The sequence below is a fragment of the Scophthalmus maximus genome, chromosome 12, assembly GCF_022379125.1.
Source record: "Scophthalmus maximus strain ysfricsl-2021 chromosome 12, ASM2237912v1, whole genome shotgun sequence".
Taxonomy (NCBI): domain Eukaryota; kingdom Metazoa; phylum Chordata; class Actinopteri; order Pleuronectiformes; family Scophthalmidae; genus Scophthalmus; species Scophthalmus maximus.
Genome location: NC_061526.1, coordinates 15,187,619 through 15,212,073, shown reverse-complemented (window position 1 = coordinate 15,212,073; position 24,455 = coordinate 15,187,619). Strand labels below are relative to the sequence as shown.

General features: G+C 43.4%; 1 protein-coding gene across 4 annotated transcripts in view; it reads left to right on the top strand.

Annotated features, from left to right (window-relative positions):
• The window catches only part of celsr1a (cadherin EGF LAG seven-pass G-type receptor 1a), a 79,654-nt gene that overhangs the window by 37,930 nt on the left and 17,269 nt on the right, over positions 1-24,455 (top strand). For 3 of the 4 annotated variants that reach the window (XM_047336326.1, XM_047336324.1, XM_047336325.1), the window contains exons 5-17: positions 300-415; positions 1,832-1,920; positions 8,136-8,216; positions 16,057-16,214; positions 18,076-18,239; positions 18,397-18,522; positions 21,354-21,520; positions 21,652-21,837; positions 21,939-22,052; positions 22,226-22,400; positions 22,479-22,620; positions 23,819-23,939; positions 24,093-24,276. In XM_047336326.1, coding sequence (XP_047192282.1) covers positions 300-415; positions 1,832-1,920; positions 8,136-8,216; positions 16,057-16,214; positions 18,076-18,239; positions 18,397-18,522; positions 21,354-21,520; positions 21,652-21,837; positions 21,939-22,052; positions 22,226-22,400; positions 22,479-22,620; positions 23,819-23,939; positions 24,093-24,276 — 1,823 coding nt within the window. The remainder of the gene's footprint in view (positions 1-299; positions 416-1,831; positions 1,921-8,135; positions 8,217-16,056; positions 16,215-18,075; positions 18,240-18,396; positions 18,523-21,353; positions 21,521-21,651; positions 21,838-21,938; positions 22,053-22,225; positions 22,401-22,478; positions 22,621-23,818; positions 23,940-24,092; positions 24,277-24,455) is intronic. The other variant, XM_035611850.2, reaches the window with a different exon arrangement.

Here is a 24,455-nt window from a genome sequence, read left to right as displayed (position 1 = left end):
CAGTTGGATAGGTGCTTAGTAATGTGACAGGAAACACGAGCTACAAAAGAGAAAAACAACTGAAAGACTCTCAAACATATCTTTGGCACAAATCTGAATCTTTAGATTAGTGCCTTTTGGTTTTAATTTAGAAATAAATAATTAATTCAACAAAAAGCCAAGCTATTTATTCATACCGTTATTTTACCTGGGACACTCAAATTGATCTGACTTGTATGCCACCAAAGTTATGCGGATGCCAAATGAAGTCTCTTCTTCTGTTGTTCATGCTTTTCGTCCAATCCAATCTGTTTTTGCAGGTTTTCCACCAGAGAAAGAAAGGCTCTGCTTCTCTACAATGGCAGATTCAATGAGAAACACGATTTCATCGCCCTGGAGATCATCGACGAACAGATTCAGCTCACCTTCTCCGGAGGTTAGGCCTCACGATTGTGTGTTTGTCTGCCAGTGCATGTGTGGTCACCACTTACGGCGATTGTCGTTAAATATCAGCCACATAGCGGGTAGATTGACTCGGGTGTAAACACACTTTATCTAAAGTGACTTTCAGAAAGAGCTCGCTAAATACTTCTTATCAGCGCGGCCTTTCTTTTGACATGGGTGTGGGTTTTTGTCTGTGTGTCTTTATCCAAATGTTCAGAGTTTGAATGTATATTCTTTTTTTGTGTGTAAGAGGGATGGGTGTGTGTTACTATTTTGAAAGCAGCTGCTTCCTCTGAGTGGGAGCTGCCAGACTGATAAATGATGGCCAAAAAACACCTCCATAACATACACAAACACACACAAATGCTGAAACCCACCTTTGACTTTGTTTAAAAACAGTTTTTAAAGCATATTCAATGTACACACTCACAAATATGCACATACACGTGCATACTCACACATAGTTTAAGCGCATTCAACCCCCCCCCCCCCCCCCCTTCTGGTTATTTAAACTGGATTGCAGATCAAACAAATGCTCCTTGGACCGGCGACTGTTGTTCTCAGAGTCGGTCTACTTTCCCATGGTACCATACAGGCACGAATCCAGTTCAATATGATTATGTTGGGTGAAGCCTGTTTGGGAACCAGGCCAAGTCCTTGAGCCCCGCTTCAGATCTGAAATGCGACCGAATGCTGAACGCATGAATCATCGAATCGGATCACTTGCGAATGGACAAAGCGGGGACATAATTTACAAACCCACACTTCGCCTTCTTTTGGCCTCTCACATGTGCAGGCAGCAAACAGACGTCACTTATTAACTTTATTAACGCTCACATACAGAGACTGGCATGTCTTGTCAGTGTTGCTGTTGCGGCTTACTGATTTCCAGAGCAGCGGATTCCGGCCCAGGCTTCTCCTGCCTTTGACAAACAGAGTAAACCCCCCGTAAATCTGGTGCCATTGTGCTCCACAATCTTCTCACTGAGAGCCATTGATACTGCAGACTAACACTGGCTTTCCCCAGTTGATTTACGACCGCGGTGTGTGTGTGTGTGTTTGTATCTTAGTGAATCAATCTGCGTACGTCAAGTAAGGACAGGAGTTTTCTTTTAATATTAACTTATCAACAACCAGATGTGAACAGCAGCTACACTTAACTATTTAACTGACACTATATTCACTTTTCTGCTGTGGTCCTCTTCCCCTCGTCTTTCCCCTCACCCCCCCCTTCACCTTCGTGAACGTTTTTATTTCACTTGCTACCTTTTCTCCCTTTTCCCTCCCTTCACTTCTCTCTTCTATCCTCCTTACTCCATCCGTCGTTATCTCATCACTGCTTCCTGCTTTGTCTCTCTCTCCCATCACTTCCCCTCCTCCTTCTTCCCCTCCTTCCCTTGTCACCCAGGTGAGACAAAGACCACAGTGTCTCCCTACATCCCAGGCGGGGTTAGCGACGGCCAGTGGCACTCTGTTCAGCTCCATTACTACAACAAGGTAAGGAACTTAATCAACCGACCGACCGCAGCTTCTCCTGCATCAGTAGGCTCTTTTTTTTAAACGGCCCTTTCAGCACATTGGAAATGAGATGTGGCTAAAACGAGTTTTCTGCTGGAAATATTGCTTTCTCTATAAAGTGTGCAGCTCATATTGAAGGTTGAGATCTTAATTGGCCAGTGCAAAGGGTCGGCAGTGATAATGTGGGAGTGAAAGCGTGTGATATGTGGCTTTCTTTGAGGCTGGCACGGCGGTTGACCTTGACTGCTGATTTTGGAGATTAACAGGACCGTACAGGTTTGATGCTAACTCTGAGACGGGTTCAGCTTCAAGGGTTAAAAGTTCATCAACTTCCCACTCGACAGCTTTGGTACATTGTCTTCCTATGCAGCCTATGGATGCGTTTGTAATGGTACAATCGCAGCTTAATCTTAACCACAGAGAAAAAAGATTTCTCTTTTACCTCAACACATCTTAGTTTACTTCATTCACAGTGTGTACAGTTGTTTTGTTTTTTTCCCAAGACGTTCCCACGATGGTCGAATCTCAGTAAAGAGACTGCGATTATTTCACAACTTAGCTCATGTAACCACTTCAGTTGTAATATCATATTAGAAGGGCTTACAGTGCAGTCAATTGCTGGTATTATTTTCTAACAAACTTCCACAGCCTCTGGGCAGTGTTCTTATAACATTAAACCAGACAGGAAATCAGAGCACACTGGCCTTCTGAGCATGTACATCCTAGACTTGTGTGTCTGGTTATTGTATGTTATTTTGTTTTCTCGATCTGGTAGTAGTTATAATAACAATATAATGCATGAAAACCGTGAGTTTATGTGAAGCTTTGCCAATAGGACAATTATCCGCATTCTAACTTGGACAAAGTGATCCACTGATCTTAAGTTGAATGAGCAGCTCATCGGCCATCTTCCCTAAGTGATGCGAATGGATTCTAGCCTCATGAGCATGTGAGAGACTCTATGTGCCTTACCTCATAGCCTTTCAAACTCAATGTGCTTACTTTAATGTATATGCTGTGCTATGCTGTCACATACCAATCACTCTCTTTATTTCACCCCTTTCCTCTCATCTCCCTCCTTCTTTTTCTGGCTCTTTCTTCATGTTTGCGATGCCGGGAGCCGTAGCATCCCTGGCTTGACTCAAGGCATCCAGCACTGTATTTTAGGCTGCACCGCCTGTGCTTCTTAAAAATAAAAAGAGTACCCTACTCTATGGCCTAATCCTTGCCTGCAATGCTCACCCTCTCACATTTTACCCACTGTTTGCTTCTTTCTTTGCAGCTACGGAGCCCATAGCATACTCGGTAGCCTTGACAGTGTGGTATTCATCAAATGGGATGAATCAGGGCTGCCATACTGTGCTGTGTTAGCTGCAGGGTTACACCTGTATCTATTGTTTGAGGTGTATTCAGGCCGTATGTCCCTCTCTTCAACAGCACTGCCTTTATGATGCTAGAGACGATCGCTCAATCCTTTAACACCACTGCCAGGCTCTACCACAGATATTATTTTGCAAGAAACAGACTGTTGCCAACAAAAGACGTCTTTGTTGTGTGTGTCTGTCTGGTTCTCTTATGTTTGTAGGGATTTCCATGGATATGAGTGATTAGTTTCCAGGTACGAGCTGATTTCCTGCTTCGTTCCAGTTCTGTGCAGTTTACTTTTCATATTTATCCAGCTTTACTGATCATTACTCCTTTTTGCTGCTGTGACATGCTGATACAAGTAGAACCTGCGCAAAGAGACACACATGTATATCACCAGTTTATGAGTGTCTCCTTGTGTGTTATTAGTTTGTAAAACAGGGTGTGTGTGCATTCCACCAATATCAGTCTTAATGAAGAGCAGTGATTTGCAAAGCTGGTGACACAGTCTGTGAAATTAGCCCGAGGCTCAAGCGTAGCGCCGACACAGGGTCATCTTTTCTTCATGCGTTGAATGATCAGTCCGATTGACTGATGGTAATTCAACCCAATACACGAGTTGCCGGAGGGATAAGTGGAAATGTATACGGCAGAGAGCAATAATGTTCTCACAATAGATTAGACGTGTTGACGTGTGAACGTACAGACACAAATGTAGGCACACTTGAGTTCGCCGTACGCTGAAGAGCACACACATTTGTCTGTAGGTAGCAATGCTCGCATAGCCCAGAGAGACTCGATCCCAATTCTGAAACTGTGATGTAATCACACACACTAACACATACACTACTGTGGCACTTCTGACTTTCTATATTTGATTGATTTCGATTGAATGGCCCTGTAATGGTTCATGAGCAACCAATTCAGATGTAACTCAATACATTCTTGTAAAATTAAAACATGCTTTCGTAAATCAGTAGTGAGATAAAAGTAAGAAATAGATTTATGAAGAGATGGTGCACACTAATCCACAGTTATTCTTCCCACATGAGACCTGGTAGCTTTTTAACGGTGCTCAAACACCCACGCACACACACACACACACACACACTCACACAGATGGTGATTTATTGGGTCGGATGATGAGGCGGTTTAAGTCGTGCATGCTTGTAAGGGTGCCCCCTTTTAAATCCGCTGCTGCTGTCTTCGGAAGAACAAGGGTGCCTCTACTAAAAAACAGAGGTCAAAGGTCGGGGGAGGGTTGGCATGACAACAGACGTGGACTTGCTATTGTTGCAATGATCTGGGTCGTTTGGAAACAAGCTGTGTGGGGGGGGGGCAGACAAATAAAGACCTACTCCGAGTGAGTGTGTGTGTGTGTATGTGTGTGTGTGTGTGTGAGTGAGTGAGTGTGTTTGAATGGATGCATATGTCCATACCACTATTAGGAATGTTACACAATAGAAGTGGAAGGATAAAAACATTTTTTAAATTCATCAGGGTAACGTCTCAAGGACAGTTGACTGTGTCAGCACAGCAAATCTAAACAGGAAACACACACACACACACACACACGCACACATACACACACACACACACACACACACACACACACACACACAAGTGAAGCGCAGAGAAAGGTATTCTTGGAGCAGCAGGAGGTTTCTTCTCAGGTTTTGATGTGCGCTAAGTGCAGGAAATGATGTCTCTGGTTGCAGGAAATGCTGTTATTTAGCTGGACAGTGGGCAGGAAGTCAGTTGTATCATGAATGTGTCTGCCACAACACCTGCAAGGATTACGTCAGGATAAAATGGGGCCTAACACACGAGGAACGCTTTATTTATCTGATGTCATCATATCGTCTCAGCATACTTGTTGCATTTTGAAATAGATATACAATCTTAAAATCACAATTTTATTGTGGCTGTTGCACATCAGACTCTTAATCTGTGGTGATTTGACAAATGCCTCAAGTACAAATGCATATATGATTTCATTTGTCACGGATCATATACTTCATAATTTTTTTGTGGACTAGCAGCTGTCTTTATTTCATTTGATTCCGTTAAGAGTGGTGACAGAAAACATGACGTGCCTGCAGCTCCAGGCAGAGTCATCTAGATATTATATCAAGGGAACCTTGAAAACGAAAGACGGTAAGGAAATAGCTGCAGTCGTAATCATGTTTGCTGTCCTTTGCACAAGAACAAAGTATGACAGCATGCTTACTGTATGAAGGATCATCCATTAACTTCAAAACACAGCTATAAATAAACTATAATTACCTTCCATGTGATCCATACTTTCAAATTTAGCCTGACTGCAGGCACGGAGAGTTTTGCCGTATTTTTTTTCTAATGCTGCTTAAGCTGCACACAGCCCTGATACTAGTCATGTTAATAGTGTAACACTGGCTAATGTGGACTGTGATATTTACAGTCAGGGTATGTGAACAGCATTCCCAGACAGGCTTAGTAGGCTCTTATCACCAGCGAGTACCAAAAGTTCACTCTCTCTCTCTCTCTCTCTCTCTCTCTCTCTCTCTCTCTCTGCTTCTGCCTTTCCTCCATCGCTCTCACTATGGTGCTGTTTACACGGCAGGGCTTTAATCGTCTAAACATACATGCAAATTACCTCACAGCGTAGCTTGAAGTTCGTCTTGAATATGCCACATGTATAGTTTTGCATTCCACCTCTGCCGGGTGGAAAAGTTGATGTAACTCAACCACTCAGTGGAATTCAGAAACATGACGCGTTTACTCAAATAAGGAAAAAAACTTTCAGTACTTTTGAATCAATGGAAGTATTTACTAGTTGAATTGGACACCAAGATATGTTGGCCAGCACCATCTTGGTTTAAAAGATGATCTACGATACACTGTATGCTCTGATATCCACGCCCTGATGCATCCCTTGTTGTATCGTCTATTTTTCTCGTGAAACTAGCGATTGGGACCATAAACTCCTCAGGAGAATGTTTACTGACGTGATAAATCAAGTGACGAGTAGAGTTATTTTCTCATAGACTTCTATAGAAACTGACTTCTGTTTGCAACCAGTGGGGGGGATTCGAGAGAATACAGGCTTCAGGCACTTCAGCATTCGCTTCAGTTTTTGGACCCGGTGACTATTTCCATTTATATATACATGGTATAAACAAATGATCTATCTAAACTTTTCTAGGCTTATACACTGTGATTTGAAGGTCACTATAATCAACATTTTTTTTACTAATAAAAAACCCAAATGACAGCTGCTAATGTTAAAAGGGCCACTTGAAGTGACAAAGTACTCTCTACTCTCCGACTCTACCTTTTAGCATCTCAGCGTCTTTCATTTCATTGTTGTGGTTTTACGGCCCACAACTTTGAAGTCTTTGTTAACTCAAACAGCTACAGTCAGTGAGGTTTCCAGAGCTGTAGCTTGAGCTGCAGATATCAATTATTAACAAAAAACAGATCATAACTAAATATGATAAATAAACATATCTAAACTATCCAAAACATTTTCACCCACTGCAAACACCAAAAGCTTTTATGTTAATATATTAAACTGGTCTTCTTCAGGGGGAATGGCTTAAAACAGAAATCTCAGCATGTGCAGTAATATATAGCTACTACCACACTACATGTGTGTCTGTCTCCTTTTCTCTCTAGTCTCTTTGTTGAAGCACAAACACACACACACACACACACACACACACACACACACACACACACACAGTCTTCCGCACATGCACAAAGTGGATACATGCAACTAAGAGCCGCTGTCGTCTATCTCTTTGTGTTGTAGCTTTCCTGGGTGGCCTAAGTGACTGAGCGGGACAGACGCATGCCGTATACACACACACACACTCACACACACGCTTCATCAGCTGTGCAGAAGGATTTACCCCCTGTTTGTGTGTTATGATGAAAGACTGCCCCATCATGTGTCTCTGCACAGACACGGGTGCAGGTTTTGTGTGTTTTCTCTGCCAAGTCCTTTATAGAAAGGTTAAGTAGTTATTTTTTGAGGTGAAGCCCCAGACTCGGCATTCCCCCGCAGGGTGTGTTTTTAGAGGAAGAGGCCATGCTATTCTTTGTGTTTCTTGACGCACTGTATGTTTCCACCGACCACAAAAATTTGAAGCTATCAGCACAGATAAGCACACGCATTACCTTTAAATGGCAGGAAACCACTCTTTTACTAATCATCGAGCCTTTAGACATAATGCATGTGTCGTGTGTGTTTGTGTTCGTGTTTGTGTGAATCTGCCCTTGTCGTCGCATGGAAGCTGGTGTTGGACTTTCAAGAGGAATCCTCTCTGTGTTTTTCCTGCCGTAAATTTCACCTGCTCGTCACACAGCCCGGTATTTCAAAGGGTGGTAAATCTGCCAGAGACACCTTTGTCCAAGAGTGGCAGTGTATGAGTTGTAGCCTATTGTGTGAGGTCTTCACGGGAGGTGTTTTTTCTTCAAGTGGGCACAGAGGAATTATGTTTTCTCAAGGATGTTGTTATTGTCCTCAGGCGCTAGGCGCACATACGCATATGTATGATACGTGCATGTTTGTCTTAATATTTCTGCTGTCATACTGTGCATTGATGGGTGGAGAAACATTGGAGAAAGTCATTTGAGTGCTGCATCACGTTTACATGTTGATAAGTGCCATTAATACATAATTTTCTGCACTTAAAAACATGGCAAATTAAGTTTTCGCGACTTTCACTTAAATATGCACAAACATCCAGCTCACACACACACAGACACAAACACTTGGTTGGCTTGGTTGTGGGCTGCTGGTCTAACGCGGTGTGTGTCTCTCTCTCACGGTGTCTCTCTCCCAGGGCGGGGGGAGTCTGGTGGACTCCAGTGGGGCTCTGCGGTTCCCACTCTATACCGCCTGGCTGGAGCTCAATCAGAAGGAGGTAACCTCTGACCTCTAGCCTAGTCCCCACTGGTGATTTTTTTCCTCCCCCGGGTCTCATTTAGTCCCCGCTCTGCTTCTAGTCTGCTGGACCAACTCTACTGTACACACTTTACGTTAGATAGACAGAGGTTACATGGCCTCTGACAATAGGGTGTCTACTTTAGCCTGGCTGTGGTCTGGTGTGGACGGTAGATGGGATTGTAGCAGGTTGGGGTGCTCTTTTTTGGGGGGGTTGTAGTTTGGCTGTCGAAGCTTTGTGGTAACCTTGTTTCTCCTGTGTCTTCTGAGCAATTCTCAAGCAATACATGTTTTGTAAAAATCTGCGAATATTGCCTCACGCTCCACTAGCTGTCGGTCCTGTGTGTGCCGAAAACCTGTCCATCAGTGTAACGGTGTAACACCGGCGGAGGGACGTGCATCACATCACCAGTGTAATACATGTGTCCACATGTGCAACTCTTTGCTCTTTAGTGCTACAACTGATCAAATACTTCACATGGTGCCCTTTAAATAAAATGTACAAAACTTTGATTTCACTCCCTTTTCCTGCATCCGCTTGGTTTTGCATGTTCAGGTTCTCTGTTTTTCGCTGTTTTGAATTCTGGTGCTTTGTAGCTTTGGAGGATACTGACCTTACTTTACTTCATCATCAACACTTCCCACTGTGGGCCGTGCTGATATGTCATGTTTATTCTGAGGAGTCGGAGTGAAGGGTCTGTGCTGGTGGGGCAGGTAGGGACAACTCGGAGATAGTGATGAGTCTTTCGGATCAAGTTTGTGGTTTCCGTTGCACACTCACTGAGGGCTTGCGTCATTGCCTCACTGCTGCGTCATTCTGGCATTTATTTCAAAGTTTACAAATGTACAGTATTATTTGACTATGTGTCACTGCTCTCTGTCTTTGTCTGCTTCGCTGTGTTTCTTTATCTAGTTAGAGAAGCTGCTAATATCTTTAAATGGACCAGTGTGAGCGAAGCTGACACAGTAACAACCTTCTTGCTCATCTGTCAGCTCTCATTGACTCTCCGCACCGATGTCTATTCAGGTGAAATAAACGTGTCTGAGCCTTGGCAGACAGGTAGGTGGACTCCCGCCGAGCAGTGATTGTGTTTTGCTTGGCAGCACAGGGGCGGGCAGAGGCTGCGTTCACAGTCACAGAGGATTAACAACACTCAGAAGTTATGGAAGATAGCTCCTGTAATGAGCACAGACAGACAAATGTCTCAGAGATGACATGATGTGGTTAGATACCATAGTTTAGTTTTAATTCTGAAATTAAAACAATCTCCGTCCATATGAGGTTGGGATGGATAGATAGGTCGACAAAACCCATTATTGTAACCACGACAACAAAGGTCCTCTAGCCTTGAGGAAGTACTTCAACCCAAACTGTCATATTTTCCCAAACCCCTAACCAAGTCTAGCAACTTTTACCATGTGTTTATTGTTGTTACCATGGCGATGGGGGCTTGGTCCCCATGCTGTCAAACCCGAGGGTAGGGACGAGCAGCATAAATGGTTGTTCAGGTTGGAGGACTGGTCGACCTGGACCTTCTGCCTTTAAAATATGGATGCCCAGCGTCACTTGTCGTTCATTTCCATCTTCTTGCCTCAGAACAATGTCTACATATATCCCAAGGATAACAAGCTAAACTGTCTTCAAAGAGCTCGGCGGTTGTTGTCAGGGATACGAGTGCAACCCCCTTCATTATAGGTGGGTTGTTGAGCCATGATGCCATGATGGTGTAAAGTAGAGATTAGAATAAATTTATCTCAAAACGAGTGCAATGAAAGTGGTCAAACCGTGTGTTTGTGTGTGTGTGTGTGTGTGTGTGTGTGTGTGTGTGTGTGTGTTTGTTTGGACGAGTGAGTTACCAGTCAGTACGAACGGCGGATGCGTGCAGCATTGTGTCATCGGCGAAGGGAGATAAATCTGATAAAGCTGTCAAGGCCGACCGCCTTCATACACGACTGACTAACTCACTACATCTCCTTCCCTGTCTCGTGTCTATCCACGTCTACTCACCTTCTCCCCCTTTTGCATTCCATTCCCCGCTCGTCTGTGGTGTGAGGGAGTGTGTGGAGGACATTTCGCACACCTCACCTGGCATGACCCGAACCCCTTATTAACGTTGAGGGAGACAGGCCGACAGTGGAATTTGGGAGAGAAGAGAAAAAAAGTTGTGTAGGGAGAGAAATATAGTCCATATAGTTCATAGCCAGGCGATTATGTGTTTACCTCATCCCTATATTCCACCTCTCTGTCTCCTCATCCTTCTCCCTTATCTTTTCGCACTGTAAATATCTCTTAAACTCTTATATGATGCCTATCGGGCCTTGTTTTATCGTTCCACTGCTTTTACTGCCAAACATTAGCATCAATCCTGGCGATCTTTAAGGCCGTTGAGATCATGGCTGGATGGTCCCCATAGAGGCACCGCTGCCAAGAGTCAGATAAGAGGATTGATAGTAATATCATATAAGTATGCTAAATATGAAGCTAGATAGATTAGCTTGGCATTACGGCTGGTAGGTAAGACTACAGCTTGTCGCGGTTGCTCGTTGGTGTTTCTATGGTTTCGAAAATTACATGAAATGCAAGTCAGTACGACTTTAAGACAGTTTATAGGTTGCAGAACTGTGAATTACATCACCATCATGTCAGCAACATGATGGTAAAATGATCTGGATTAGGAGGAGAAGGAAGGAGAGGGAAAAGAGCAAATAATTCATCAAGCAATATACGTGAGACACAAAGCCTGCCTGTAGAATATGCTCTAAGAAATGTGAAAGACATCAATCAGAAGTTGATACCGTTGATGGCAGTACACACGCAGGTGACCGCATTTGTCGAGTTGTAGAAGGATTTTTTTCCAAACAGGATACAGTTTCCCTTCCCTCATTTTTTGTGTCATCTGCTCATTTGTTTTACCTCTTGAAAGCCACGGGCCAACAATGGCCGCTGTCCATCTGTTACACTGATAGATATGAGTATGAAGAGGCCCCAAAGACAATAGGTACACGTTGGCTTGAAAACAGGACATTGTGTCCGTGCGTGTGTGTGTGTGTGTGTGTGTGTTTAAATAATACACACTTCTAGGTTTACATAGCCAGAGGGCAGGTGAGGTAATGTGGACATGATAGAGTCTGCTAGGGGGAAGGTGGGACATACTAGCCTGTGCAGGACAGGGCCAAAAATCCACTTCATACACGCACACACACACGCACACTCATCTCATTTTCAAATATCCATCAAGGGTAACTTTTTCATACAAGAGTCAGGGAAACAATGGCATATCCTCTGGCGAGCCCAAATAAAATAAAAGACGGCGTCCGCTTTCCTTTATTATCAACATGATCTGTGTGGCTATCTGCAGCTCCACTAGCTGCTTCCTGCCTTACACACACACACACACACACACACACACAAACACACACACACACACACACACACACACACACACACACACACACACACACACACACACACATATACAGAAATGCTGTTTGTGCTGTTTGCTCATTCAACACATTACACAAACATCACAAGCACATTATGAGGACATCCTTCCCGTACTCTCCAAACCCCAATCACACACACAAACACATAAACACCCCCAGGCATTCCCTCCATCTCATCCTTTAAACACACACATGCACAAGCGCACAGGGTCATTAGTTGCTCATTTTGACAGTGTTTTAGGTGTTTGTCTGACTAAGCTGTCGAACTGTGTTTAGCATGTAACTCAATCCGTGCGGCAAAGCTTCTTGTCCTGGCCGCAGGGCCGGTTGAGTTGTCATGTCGGCTTTGACAGCCCAGTCGTTATAGAGGTGTCAGTGTATATGTGTGTGTGTGTGTGTGTGTTTGTGTGTGTGTTTGTGTGTGTGTGTGTGTGTGTGTGCCTCTGTTGGTGAGAGGGAGAGAGTGCGTGTGCTTGGGTGGGTCTTTGTGCTGTGTCTGCACGCGGAGAGGTCGCTACTGTTGAGAGAAAGTGAGGGTGTTTTGATTGCAGTTGGCAGTTGTTTTTGTCTAGACTGTGAGATTGTGTTTTATCCGCGAGTGTGGCTGGGTGTGGGTCAGTTCTTCTGTCCGCTTGTGTCCTCTGCCTTTGTGGCTAGCTGTGGGGATCAAGTGCGTTGCCATGGCCGCGACACGCACATCGCCCCTGGAGACGACACCTGAGAGAGAGGGAATCTTCATTGGGTCAGGGTCGGGTGGAGGGTAAATAAGAGACTCTCGCAGGGCCCCTCAAAGTGAAGGGGCCAACTCCTCTTTAAAATAAGGGATCAGAAAGAAGCCTGAAACTACAGTATACAGGCAGTTGCACCAGCCATGGTTACACAGGAATTATCATCAAGTGTGTGTGTGTGTGTGTGTGTGTGTGTGTGTGTGCGTGTGCTTGCGCATGTGTGTGTGTGTGTTACTCTCACTTACCTGCACATGTAACAGCAGCTGCATGTTTTGTGTTGTGGGTCCATTATGTGTGACATCTGGGTATGGCGCTCTCTCCCATGTTTTGCTTCCTGTCCTCCTCTGTCTCCATCTCATCCTCTCCTCACTTGACTGAGTTCTTAAAGCGATGATAAGATTTGAATCAGTGCAACTTGAGATGAACCCAAAAAGTCTTACTCATAGAGGTCTTTCTTTAGCTTTTGTAGCCCTTTCCCTCTCCTTTTTTATTTTCCCACTGGTGATATACATCTTATCTCACACTGAGAAAGAAAGCTAATGAGCTTATTTCTCTAAATGTTAAACTATTCCAATGAATATTTCCGAATGAATTCCATCAAGTCTGGACACAAGAGAGCTCGTCTCCGTGTGGACATTATTCACAAAGGCACACGAGAGGATTGAACATTAGGACATTAGGCATGTACAAGTTAGATATTCTTTTGCCCCTTGATTATATTTTAGAGGACTTTGTTCCCTCTCGAGATTTTTAGTAACGCATTAAACTTGATTAGCAGGTAATCCAATTGTGCTACAGTTCAACTGAAAATGTGGCCATTCTGAACTTTTCCTCCTTCAAGTGTTCAGCCATGCATATTTCACAGCAGGGTATTGTATGAGGTCGTCCTAATAACCAGGGACATGTTTAATTACAAATCTGGACGCAAGTCTGTGTTCATTTCCAAACCTGCTGAGACGTATCATCTTATGTCGGGCCTCATCTGAAATAGCTGCGACTGAGATTTCCTGAAGTGCACTAAATGTTGTCGTCCCAGGAAGTAGAATCTAAGTTATGTGACGACACATTAAATCATGAGACTCAGGGCTCGTCTGAGTTAAGGTTGCGAGCTGTGGTACTTCTGCCAACAGTGGGATGCCCCAACAAGAATTTACCAGCTCACACGTGGGCCGCCTGGAAAGACAGATGTCTGCGGTTGCCGCGGTGATGCTAGGCGGTGGGAGTGGGTGGGCTTAACAAAGGTAGACACCTGCAGATATTTGTGCAGAGGGTTATTTGTCTGCTTGCCAGTGACGGGGGGTGCGGTTTCCTACCAGCGTGTTTGTGTCTCTCGTACAGGGTGATTATAATGTAGGTTGCTGAGACACACACACACACACACACACACACACACACACACACACACACACACACACAAATGTCAAACACTCTCTGGTTTTAGATAGTAAATGTTTGATATCTTCTGGCATCATAGTAAACGAACAAAATACATTTAGGTACTGGGACAAAACCACACATTTGACGGCATCACCTTAGGCTCTGAAATTGTGATTGCTGTGTGTCACTGTTTTCAGATTTTTCATAGGTCAAAGGAGTCATTAGTTAGACATTAGTCAGACAAAGACTTGGCAGATTAATCAATTAAAATGATCATTTGTGCCTATTGAACTTAACATAAGTTGATATTATGCTTTTTCTCCTCACTTCCTACTCCCACAAAGATGTGAAATTAAAATGAAAAAATCAAATAATGATAATCTGTGCGGATGCATCTTGGATTCGTTACAGTACATTAATTGTACACACTCCAGATACTTTTACCGCAGCTTGGTCACTCACTCACTTATCTGTATCTGTGCGTGAGTGGGTGCGATTGTGTGTGTGACATGATTATACCTTCAATAATGGGAAAATAGGAGAGAATAACAGGCAGGAAATGAGATCAGATCGGCAGTGGTGTCAGAGGTGCAGTACTTTCTGTTTGTCTCTATGGAAAGTGTGAAAGTTTTTGTTTTTTTTTGTGGTGGAATCAGTGGAAACAGGGCATGTTGACAGGAGTGGCAGTGACCAACTACAATAAAAAACTCCCCCCGGGTCGGAAAATATGCTCAAGTCCACCTGAGCCAAAATAGAAAACACTGCACCCCCTCTGTTGCCCTGCTAGTCTCTCCTTTGTCTTTCTCTGTCAGTCTCTTGTTTCTGGCCCCTATTTCTGTCTGTCGCTCTTTCTCTATTTTCCCCCCTCTTTTATTTCCTCTTCCTTTGCTGCGGCTCTGCCCCGCCAGTATCTCATTACTCTAATCCTATTTTTGTAGGAGACAAACATAATGACCACACAGTGTCTTTCTATCCATGCCTGCTTACTTTCTCCTCTCTCCATCTCTTCCGTTGCTTTCTTTTACTTTACTCTCATTTTATATGAAAACAGACGAAGAAAAACTTTTTTTTCCCATTGAGCTTTATTGACAGCTCACATCAGTGGTTTTGAAAGTCTCTCTTGCTATCGCCCCACCTGTCAGCCTTTGAGCAGCCCGGATGCTTTAGGTAAACACAGCACCGGGATCAGATCTGGGATCTGTAGTCCCATTGTTGTGTGTTTTTGTAGTCTAGAGATTGACAGTTATCCGAGGAGAGATAGACGAGGGAGCTGACTAATCATTTCATCTACTGTAAGCCAGTCACAAGCAAGGAAATGAAAAAAGGGTTATTTTGCGATTTCAAATTTAAAGTCTCAGAATGACTCATAACTTTATCAACATCACGTATCGTTCTCGCCAGTAATGAAATGAAGTGTCGTTTTTTAATTGGTGGAAACACTTTTTAATTAAACTCCTTCTGCTCCTCGCTCCAAGTCCGCTATTGTTAGGGAAATGCTCCAGTGAACTCTGATCGGAGGTTAAATATTACAAAAACTAAAGCGATTTTGTTTGGCCTGATTTTCTAAGCTGATCCACATTTTCTCAGATCAACATTCGTCGGCCACAAGCCTTGATGGAGGAATTAGCCTACTTTGTAATCATCAGTTGTGAGCAGACGCACAAAGGGCTTTTTGTCGCGTTAAGCCAGGGGAGAGGCCCGTGTGCTTCTGCTGCAGGTCGGCTGAAGTCAGCTCGACACTGTTTGTGTAGCGCTGACCCGCACGTCCCAGCCAACTTTTCTCAGATTGAAAAGGAAAGAAACAAAGAACGAAATTGAGCATTAAATATTTTAACTAAATTCAGTCATTTGAGGTAATTTATCATAACAATATAGAGTAAAAACACAAGGAGAGAGGATAAATGGGATTCCTTGTGTTGTCTGTTTTTTGTCTCCAAAACAAAGTCAAATGAACTCAACAACACTAACTGTCAATAACAGCAATATTAAATTGCTTTTTAACTGTATATTATTTAACTAAAAATTATATAAAAAATAGGTGATATGACATTTTCTTAAAATGTTGAACTGTCAATGCTTAAGTCAGTTTGTTTTGTTGTTTTGTTTGGAGGGGCAAATTGTCAATCAAGCCATTTCAATGATTTACATTTATCTCTGTCTCTGCTTTCTAACTATTTCCCTCTTAATATTTTCCCTCTTTTACAGTATTGTTATAATTTGTAAAAGTTGATGAATAACTCATGTAATCTTTTTCAAATCATTTTTTCACAGCCTAACATCGGGCGTCTAGGCATCCCTCATGGACCCTCTGGAGAAAAGGTGGCCGTGGTCGCGGTGGATGACTGCGACATTTCCATGGCGATTCGCTTCGGAAAGCAAATCGGCAATTACTCCTGTGCTGCCCAAGGCACCCAGACCGGACAGAAGAAGTAAAACTTTTTTTTCTTCAAACAATTTTTATAGTTTTTTTTCAAATTCACAAAGAAAAAGGCTTTTTTTCTGTGAGGTTTGTTGAAGATAAATTCAACAAACTGAAATGCACAAGGAAGTCATAAATCTCTTGTTTTCAGACTGATGCCACCTAAGCATGAGGAGATTTGATTACAAGCATAACCAGTGGTCCTAAAATAAATTTAAAACAACGCTGGGGAGCTTTGGGTCTGAGCCTGCTATGAGGAAATATTCAGTATTAAGTTAAATCAATCAATCAAAGCTGTTGTATTTTAAAGATAATGGGTGAATGTCGCGAGTTCAATTAAGTTGCTTGTCACCTAAAAACAAATCTGTTCTTATAACTGGTTCATGCACGCGGCCCGTTGTCTCTGTCCCACACACTGAACTACCCATCAGGAGGAAGACTAACATGAAAATGTACCTCGAAGGCTACAATCGCCTACAACAGATTATCCAACTCTCATTTCATCATCCTCTCCTCCTTTTGTGTTTTAATCTCCGTGATCTTCCTTGTGGCATTTCTGCAGTCAGACATGGCCTTAGATAACCAAAAGCTCATCAAAACACAGGCTTAAAGCGAATTACTGCACAGACTAATTTGATTTTTTTTGTAGCGTGAGAGTTTTTGTTTAATGAGTCTTATTTTGAGAACCGACATGCCGAGGCACATTTAGTATGAGAGAGTGCGGATGGGGAGGGGGGACGGGACGCTTCGAGGGGAGTTAATGAGGTTGCATTCCTCCAGGAACTTGTTGCAAAGGTAGCAGAACCCGAGAGGAGTTCAGAGATACTTCAACGTGTCTGGCCTGAATTTACATATATGTACAGTACGGTAGATTGTTGTGTGATGTGGTGCCTGAAAGGTTTCACTTTTAAAAATGTTTCACTTTTGAAGTGTCACGAGGAACCCCTTGGCTTTCTGTATTGGCATAACCTTAATTTAAATAGTTTCATTTTCACATGTCTTCCTGCTTTTTAAATATTAAATGTACGGAGTCCCTGATTGATATACTGTAAATGTTGACATTTTAACATTTAAACCAGAATAGGAAGGGACATTATCATTGTTCTACACTTGTAGGTTCGCTAAATTACCAAACCTCTCTCTGCAGGAACCATGTCAACGTCCTCCTTCACACAAATGTCTTTTTGGACTTTCATAAAACTCAATATCAACTATCAAGTGGTGTTCATCTATAACTGTGTATTATTCCTAGCCCTAAAATTGGTTGCCATATACAACAGAATTGATTTATTCGACGATTGAATTCATAATAAGCTCCACATGCTCCTGGCCACACAGCAGTGTTTGTACTGTACATGTCCATAATGTATACAGTCGGTGGTTTAAACATTTATATTTGTGCAGCATTGCATCACCGTAAGTCTCTCAAAGCCCCGTGGCCATTTATGGCGAGGGGCTTGGGTTGTAAGCAGCTTCCGTCATGACCTGCTGTGTAGATCCTTACTCCACTGTGGTGAGGGGAGCCGTTAGCCTCGTGCCCGCCCAAATCCTCCGAAAAAAAACTTTATTTTACAAATGTCACTCATGTTAAGGGTTGATGCTTTAACTCAGTTGCCCTTTCTGGGGTGAATATGGGGCACCAAGGGGTTATCACAGTCCAGCATTAATTTATGGATTTTAAATTTGCATGTTCTGTCTTCTCAAAGAGTCAAAATTTGTTTTGGTTTTAGCGTGTGTAGACTGTAAATCTTGCACCACAGTTTTGGGCTGCCAAAGCACTTATAATACATCATTTAACTATATTACGGAAAAATAAAAGCAGACCAATTAGTGTTTTTGATGTTCTCATTTCCTGTCTGTGACGTTTGTAGGTCGCTGGACTTGACAGGACCGCTGTTGCTCGGCGGCGTTCCCAACCTGCCCGAGGACTTCCCAGTCAGGAACAGGGACTTTGTGGGCTGCATGAGAAACCTCAGCATCGATAACAAGCCCATCGACATGGCCAGCTACATCGCCAACAACGGCACCACGGAAGGTTAGACCAGCCACTTTGCAAACCAAAGTCAGGACAGTTAAACTGCAGAGGCATAGTTCCTTTCCATTTTGAGTTTCTGCAGCCCATGATACAGATACTGTACATACACTGCACATACAGATTGATTAATTGTTATTTGTGTATCTTGAATATTCAGGATGTCCCGCAAAGAAAAACTTTTGCACAAACGATGTGTGTCAGAATGGAGGAGTGTGTGTCAGCAAGTGGAACACCTACAGCTGCGACTGCCCAACCGGTTACGGCGGCAAGAACTGTGAACAAGGTAAAAGATGCGTGTGTGTGAGCGTGTGTGTGAGTGTGAGAGACAGAAAGTGTGTTTCTTTTCACTTTCTAGTCATTAAACAGGAATTACGTCTTGAAGCAGAGTCAAAAAATGGCATTTATTTAGTTTGTGTCTGCATGCACCCCTGTGAGCGTCTGAGTGTACACTTGTGTGCGTGTGTGTGTGTGTGCGTGTGTGTGTCTTGAGGACTTCCAGGAAATAGTGTGAGCTCGGCAGATCAACTGGGATACTGGGATAAGGAACTCCTCCCTTGACTCTTGCAGCAGCCGTACCAATGGAAAGTCACAGTGAAAGCTTCTGCTCACTGCTGTCTCCTCAAAACCCAGACTCAAAGGATGAAACAAATGACGCACACACACACGCACACACTTCAGTAACCCCGTAGCTGTCACAATTGCCACCTCAGTAGACACACGCACCAAGCAGCTCATGTTACCGTACTGCAAACCTAGTATATACAGTTTATCTACAGCCGTATGCACTGATAGATTGATGGATTGGTCAGCTCGTGAGAGGCATATTACATCTGTCCGTGTTTTTTCTTGTCAGCCAAGGGAACATAAAAGCATCACAGCAGCATTGATATTCACATCACATAGCCCATCTCATGTTCTTCCACGGAAAGGCGAGAACTTTGATTCCCCCCCTTCAGGGCGAGCTTCCATTCAATGCGCGAAGGTGTGAATACTTCCTCCTTGCCACCTTGTCTATGAGGTAGCCGCCTAGCCGGTGCCAGGCTCCAGTATCCAGTATCTGAACTGGGCCGGGATCACAGCAAGCTGGGGAGAGGTTTTGGCTGCCCCTGCCGCTTGTTGACACATTTTTGGTTTGAGTCTGCACACACACACACACACACACACACACACACACAGACACACACAGACACACACACCTCGCTGCCACGCGATAAACAAGAGATTTGTTGACACGTTTGTTTTACGCTGCCAACATAGGAAGACCGAAATCCACTGGAAGTCACCAACAGTTTGTTTTGCCTTGTGTTCTGTTCTCAGATCATATTTCAATTTTGCAGACCAATTTTATTTTTTTTTTAAGTTAAGGAACGAGTCCTGTCTTGCTAACTGAAAACCACGCAAAATCTAATTGTACTGTACACTGGAAACACGTCTGCGTGCCCATGGGTGGCATTAACTTGCTATGACAAGTATAGATCTTAAGTTTGAATCACTGGGCTGGTGTCAAACAAGCTGTTGCAGTAATTACATGTGTTTATAGTCAACATTTTTGGTTAAGTTAATATTTTATAAGTGAGAACATTGTTATGATATGGATACGACTCCCGGTGTTTGATCCTTGCTGGACTCGGTTCCCAGACCCCGGTCAAAGCTCTACTGTCTCAGCTCTCCCGTCCATAAACTGTAGCATTTGCTGAGCTGCCTGATCCTCACCCTTATCCGGAAGAATTTAAAGACGGAGATTAGCACTTCTAACCAGATTAATGCACAATCACTTAATGCTCTATAAGAAAAAGATGTGCGTTTAGAAATGGCTAAATAAGGGCAAATTCCTTCGACATTCGTTCACAGGGAAATTTCTTAAAATACCAGATGTAGTAACGTGGCGTCTGCTCCGGATGTTCAAGGATACATTCTTGTTGACTTGAGTTATTCCCTGACATTTCATCGGGCTCCTTCATCAGGCCAAAGTCTCAATTAGCCCTGCAAAAGTCATTTTCTGTCAGCTACGGGATGTGTTCAGTCCTAGTGCTAATAAGCAGATGATAGCATGTTGATGGAGCATGATCACAGAGGCTCTTTCTGTCATTTTCCATAGAGACTGGTCTTAAAGTTAATGAGAATAGAGAAGTGGCTGTTTGTTTGTCAAATTGTATGGAGCTTTGGCTAAGTAGTCTGACTAAAACCACTGTAGCTACCTGCTGCGAGGAACAAATATGTGTGTTATCTCATAATTACAGGCTTTGCACGTGCATATTTGTGAACACTGAAATCTGTGCCCTGAGGACTCAAACCAAGTCTACGCTGCAGATTATACGGGAACACGAACTGCGTGCTCTACTGAAAGATTGACCCTTGCTGTGCGTGTGCGTGTGTGTGTGTGTTGTGTGTTGTTTCTGCGTGAGCCGTCTCTCAACACCCACGGGAGTTTGTGCAGACTGTGTCGTGTCTGTAGGATTTTCTATGGATTTTCAGAATGTCTCCAGACACTGGCTGTTTGTGTAATTGCTAGTGTGTAGTAAATGCTTTAGACAATATTGTTAGTCGTATTTATATCACATGCTGGAAAAAAATGTGATCATAGCCCGACATTTCAATTTGGGACCAGAGAACTTTACAGTTTCAGCATAGTAACAGAACTAATACGTAAGCAACTCAATATTTTTAAGTGCTGTTTAGTTGTAGTAGTAGAAGCAGTACCTTTGACAGTACAGTATAATTGCTTTAAATGAATAAGACAATAGTGCCGATGACATTATATAAACAGATTATCTGTATAACGTTTTTTTTTCTTTACTTTTTTTTTCCCTCACGAAAAAAGAAGAATTCTCTTCACAGCACAAAGATAAAAAGAAGGACTGCTACTTTTTTTCTCCCCAGCGTGTCGCTTTCTCTTTCACTGCATTGAAGCACATAATTATGTTTTTCTCAATTGGTTGTTCACTCAGTGAAATTCTGAAAGCTTGTCCGGTCCTGCAGAACACTGCACCTCAGTAGACACCTGTTTACTGGAATTACATCAATGTTTCACTATAAATATAGCACTGGCTTGCCCTTAAAATGCTGCCGACAGCACATTTAAACACATCTATTTTATTTTCTTACACTTTCCAGTCATGCCGTCTCCTCAGTTCTTCGATGGTCAGGCGCTGGTTTCCTGGACTGACCCAGACATCACCGTCGCTGTTCCCTGGTACATTGGCCTCATGTTCCGCACCAGGCAGCCTGCTGGCACCCTTATACAGGCCACTGTTGGACCTTCCTCAACCATCAACCTCATGGTAACAGCATGTGGTCAACAAAAATGCCATTAGCATCTAGTGCATTTCTTTAACAATTCAGTGTTCATTTTCTTCACAGAAATAAATTCCTTGTCATTTAATTTTTTTCTCCCATCTTCTCCAACGTCCAGGTGAGCGAGCAACACGTCCGAATGGAAGTGTTGCTGAGGCAGCACCTGGTGGCGTCGCTGAGCTTCCCCCAGGTCCGCGTCAATGACGGGGAGTGGCACCACTTGCTGGTAGAATTAAGGAGTATCAAAGACGGCAAGGACATCAAATACATGGCCACAGTCTCCCTGGACTACAACATGTACCAGGTACAGGGCACATTACATCACGAGTAGTGAAGGTTCCACATGAGGTTCAAGCATTTCACGGTTTAATTCGCTGTTTCTTTTTCTCATTTCTATTGTTACAGAAGTCAGTGGAGATTGGTAATGAACTACCAGGTCTGAAGCTGCAAACTCTTCACGTCGGAGGTTTGCCTGGAGAGGGAAACCACGTGAACAAAGGATTTGTTGGCTGCATACAGGTCAGTGGTTGCGTGCGTGTGTGTGTGTATTTCACTTGTCTGGCGAAAAAACTTCCAGAAAATTAAAACGACACTTACCTCAACTTTCTGCTCTCTTTTTCTCCTCCTTCCCTTTCTTCTTGTCCTCCGTATACTGATGTCTTATGTCTCTGTCACTCTGTGCCGTCCATCAGGGTGTGCGTATGGGCGAGACGTCCACCAATTTAGCCAACGTGAACATGGCCCGGGGCCTGAAGATCCGCGTGGAGGACGGCTGCGACTTGGACGACCCCTGCGACTCGAACATTTGCCCCGACAACAGCCACTGCAGCGACGACTGGAGCACATACAGCTGTGTCTGTGACCCAGGTAATACACTCGTGCATAATAAGCTCTTTATTTTGCTCAGTAAGGTTTGGATGTCATTCCTTACGCTTTTCTGTCCAGGTTTCTTCGGTAAGGAGTGTGTGGATGCTTGTCAGCTCAACCCCTGTGAGCATGTTTCCACCTGCGTTCGCAAACCGAGCTCCTCCCATGGCTACACCTGCGAATGTGGACAGAACTACTACGGCCAGTACTGTGAAAACAAGTAAGGTCTCTTCCTTCCTAAGACTCACATTGTCATGACAGAGTCTGAATATTGCAAGAGTGACTGTAGGATTTGCTGTTATGAGCAGTAAAGTAGGAGACTGTGCCATCTCCATATACACATATATACAGTGTAGTGGTTTGGTTTATGGCAATTGATTTTGTTTGTCTACGGCTACTAGAAGCGTCAAAATCAGGGCCTATCGTATCCAGATGTTAAAAATAGGACTTGGCCTCCCACTGAGACAAAGCTCACTAATCTTCTTTTGTTGTGTTAGGCTCTTGCTCTTTTTGTAATGTTGCCAATGTCCAGTCTTTGAGAGCAGCTTTACTGGTCAGTAATCTGAGCTGGACAGCGTCTGTGTGCCTGTGTGTGTGAGAAGAGAGAGATATGTCACAAACGAAGGAGTCAGGTGAAGCTGGGATATTCATTTATTCACGCAGGACGAGGTGCGTAGACTTGCACCGTCAGCATTGCCGCACAGTCTTGGCGAATTAGCTCTCCCTGATTGAGAACCAGATTATTTATACTGAACCCTGACCCGTCTGACACGCATCACTTCCTGTCCTTGAGCAGGATGTGGGATTCCCCCTCCACGCCTGACCGATCCTCCATAGGTGTTTAGTCTCAGTTGCCCTCATACAGGCACTTGTCCCCTATCAGATCACATCACTCAGAGATCCCATCTCCCCTTCTCCCCCGAGAGAGAGAAAGAAAGGAAGCCTCTGTGTGTTTGTATGAATGAGTCACACTTGATTCATTGACTTCAAACTGGGGGAGTTTATTCTAGATTCGGGGCAACGCAGGGCGTTTAGTTAGAGATAAACTTAACAGATAGTCGGCTATCAGATCTGTACAAGCTGATAGCGAGTCAGTAACATGTCAAAACCTGATCAGCCATCTCTGTAATTTGTCTGACTGAATACACGAACAGCACATGCAGTTTGTTCCACATCTCATTCACCTTAGCAGGTATGAAGATATTTCATTACCATAATAAAGACAGGAAAGTCCAGTTGGAGAAAGAAAGCTTGTGAGATGAGCTTGCATTCACTGATAGATTTTTACACATATAGTCAGTCACTTTGGTCTTCTGAAAATTCAACGTTATATTTTCTTTCACTGAAATTATGAAAGAAAAATTAAAAATTTATGTTTGCTGAGTTTAATGTAATATTTCTGTGTTTTCCGACGACAGAGCGGAAAAGCCGTGTCCCCAAGGCTGGTGGGGCAGTCCAATGTGTGGTCCGTGTAACTGTGATACTAACAGAGGATTTCACAAAGACTGCAACAAGACCACTGGCGAGTGTCGCTGCAAGGTATAAGCACACATAATAATAAGTCGGTTAATATGAAAAATATTGGTTTAGTGATGCATGAGTGATTTGTGTTTAGAACACAGGTCGCACAGATCGCTTAAAAAAATACCTAAGTTTCTTTCTTCTTATTATTTTCTTCTTCTCTTCCTACAGGAAAACCACTATCGCCCCGAGGGTGAGGACACTTGCTACCCCTGTGAGTGTTTCTCCGTGGGCTCTGAGTCTCGGACCTGCGACCCTGTCACCGGGCAGTGTCCCTGTAAGGGAGGGGTCATAGGTCGTCAGTGCAACCGCTGCGATAACCCCTTTGCTGAGGTCACCACCACTGGATGTGAAGGTATATATGTGAATTCATATACTTTGTGTATTTGAAACATGATCTTTCCCCACGTCTTTGATATTTCTTGATATTTTATTTTCCTAAAGAGGAAATGAAGTGACTAAAAGCATAACCAAAAGTTCTTTAGGTGGAGCTTAAAAAAATTGATTATCTATTCCTGCAAATTTATACAGACA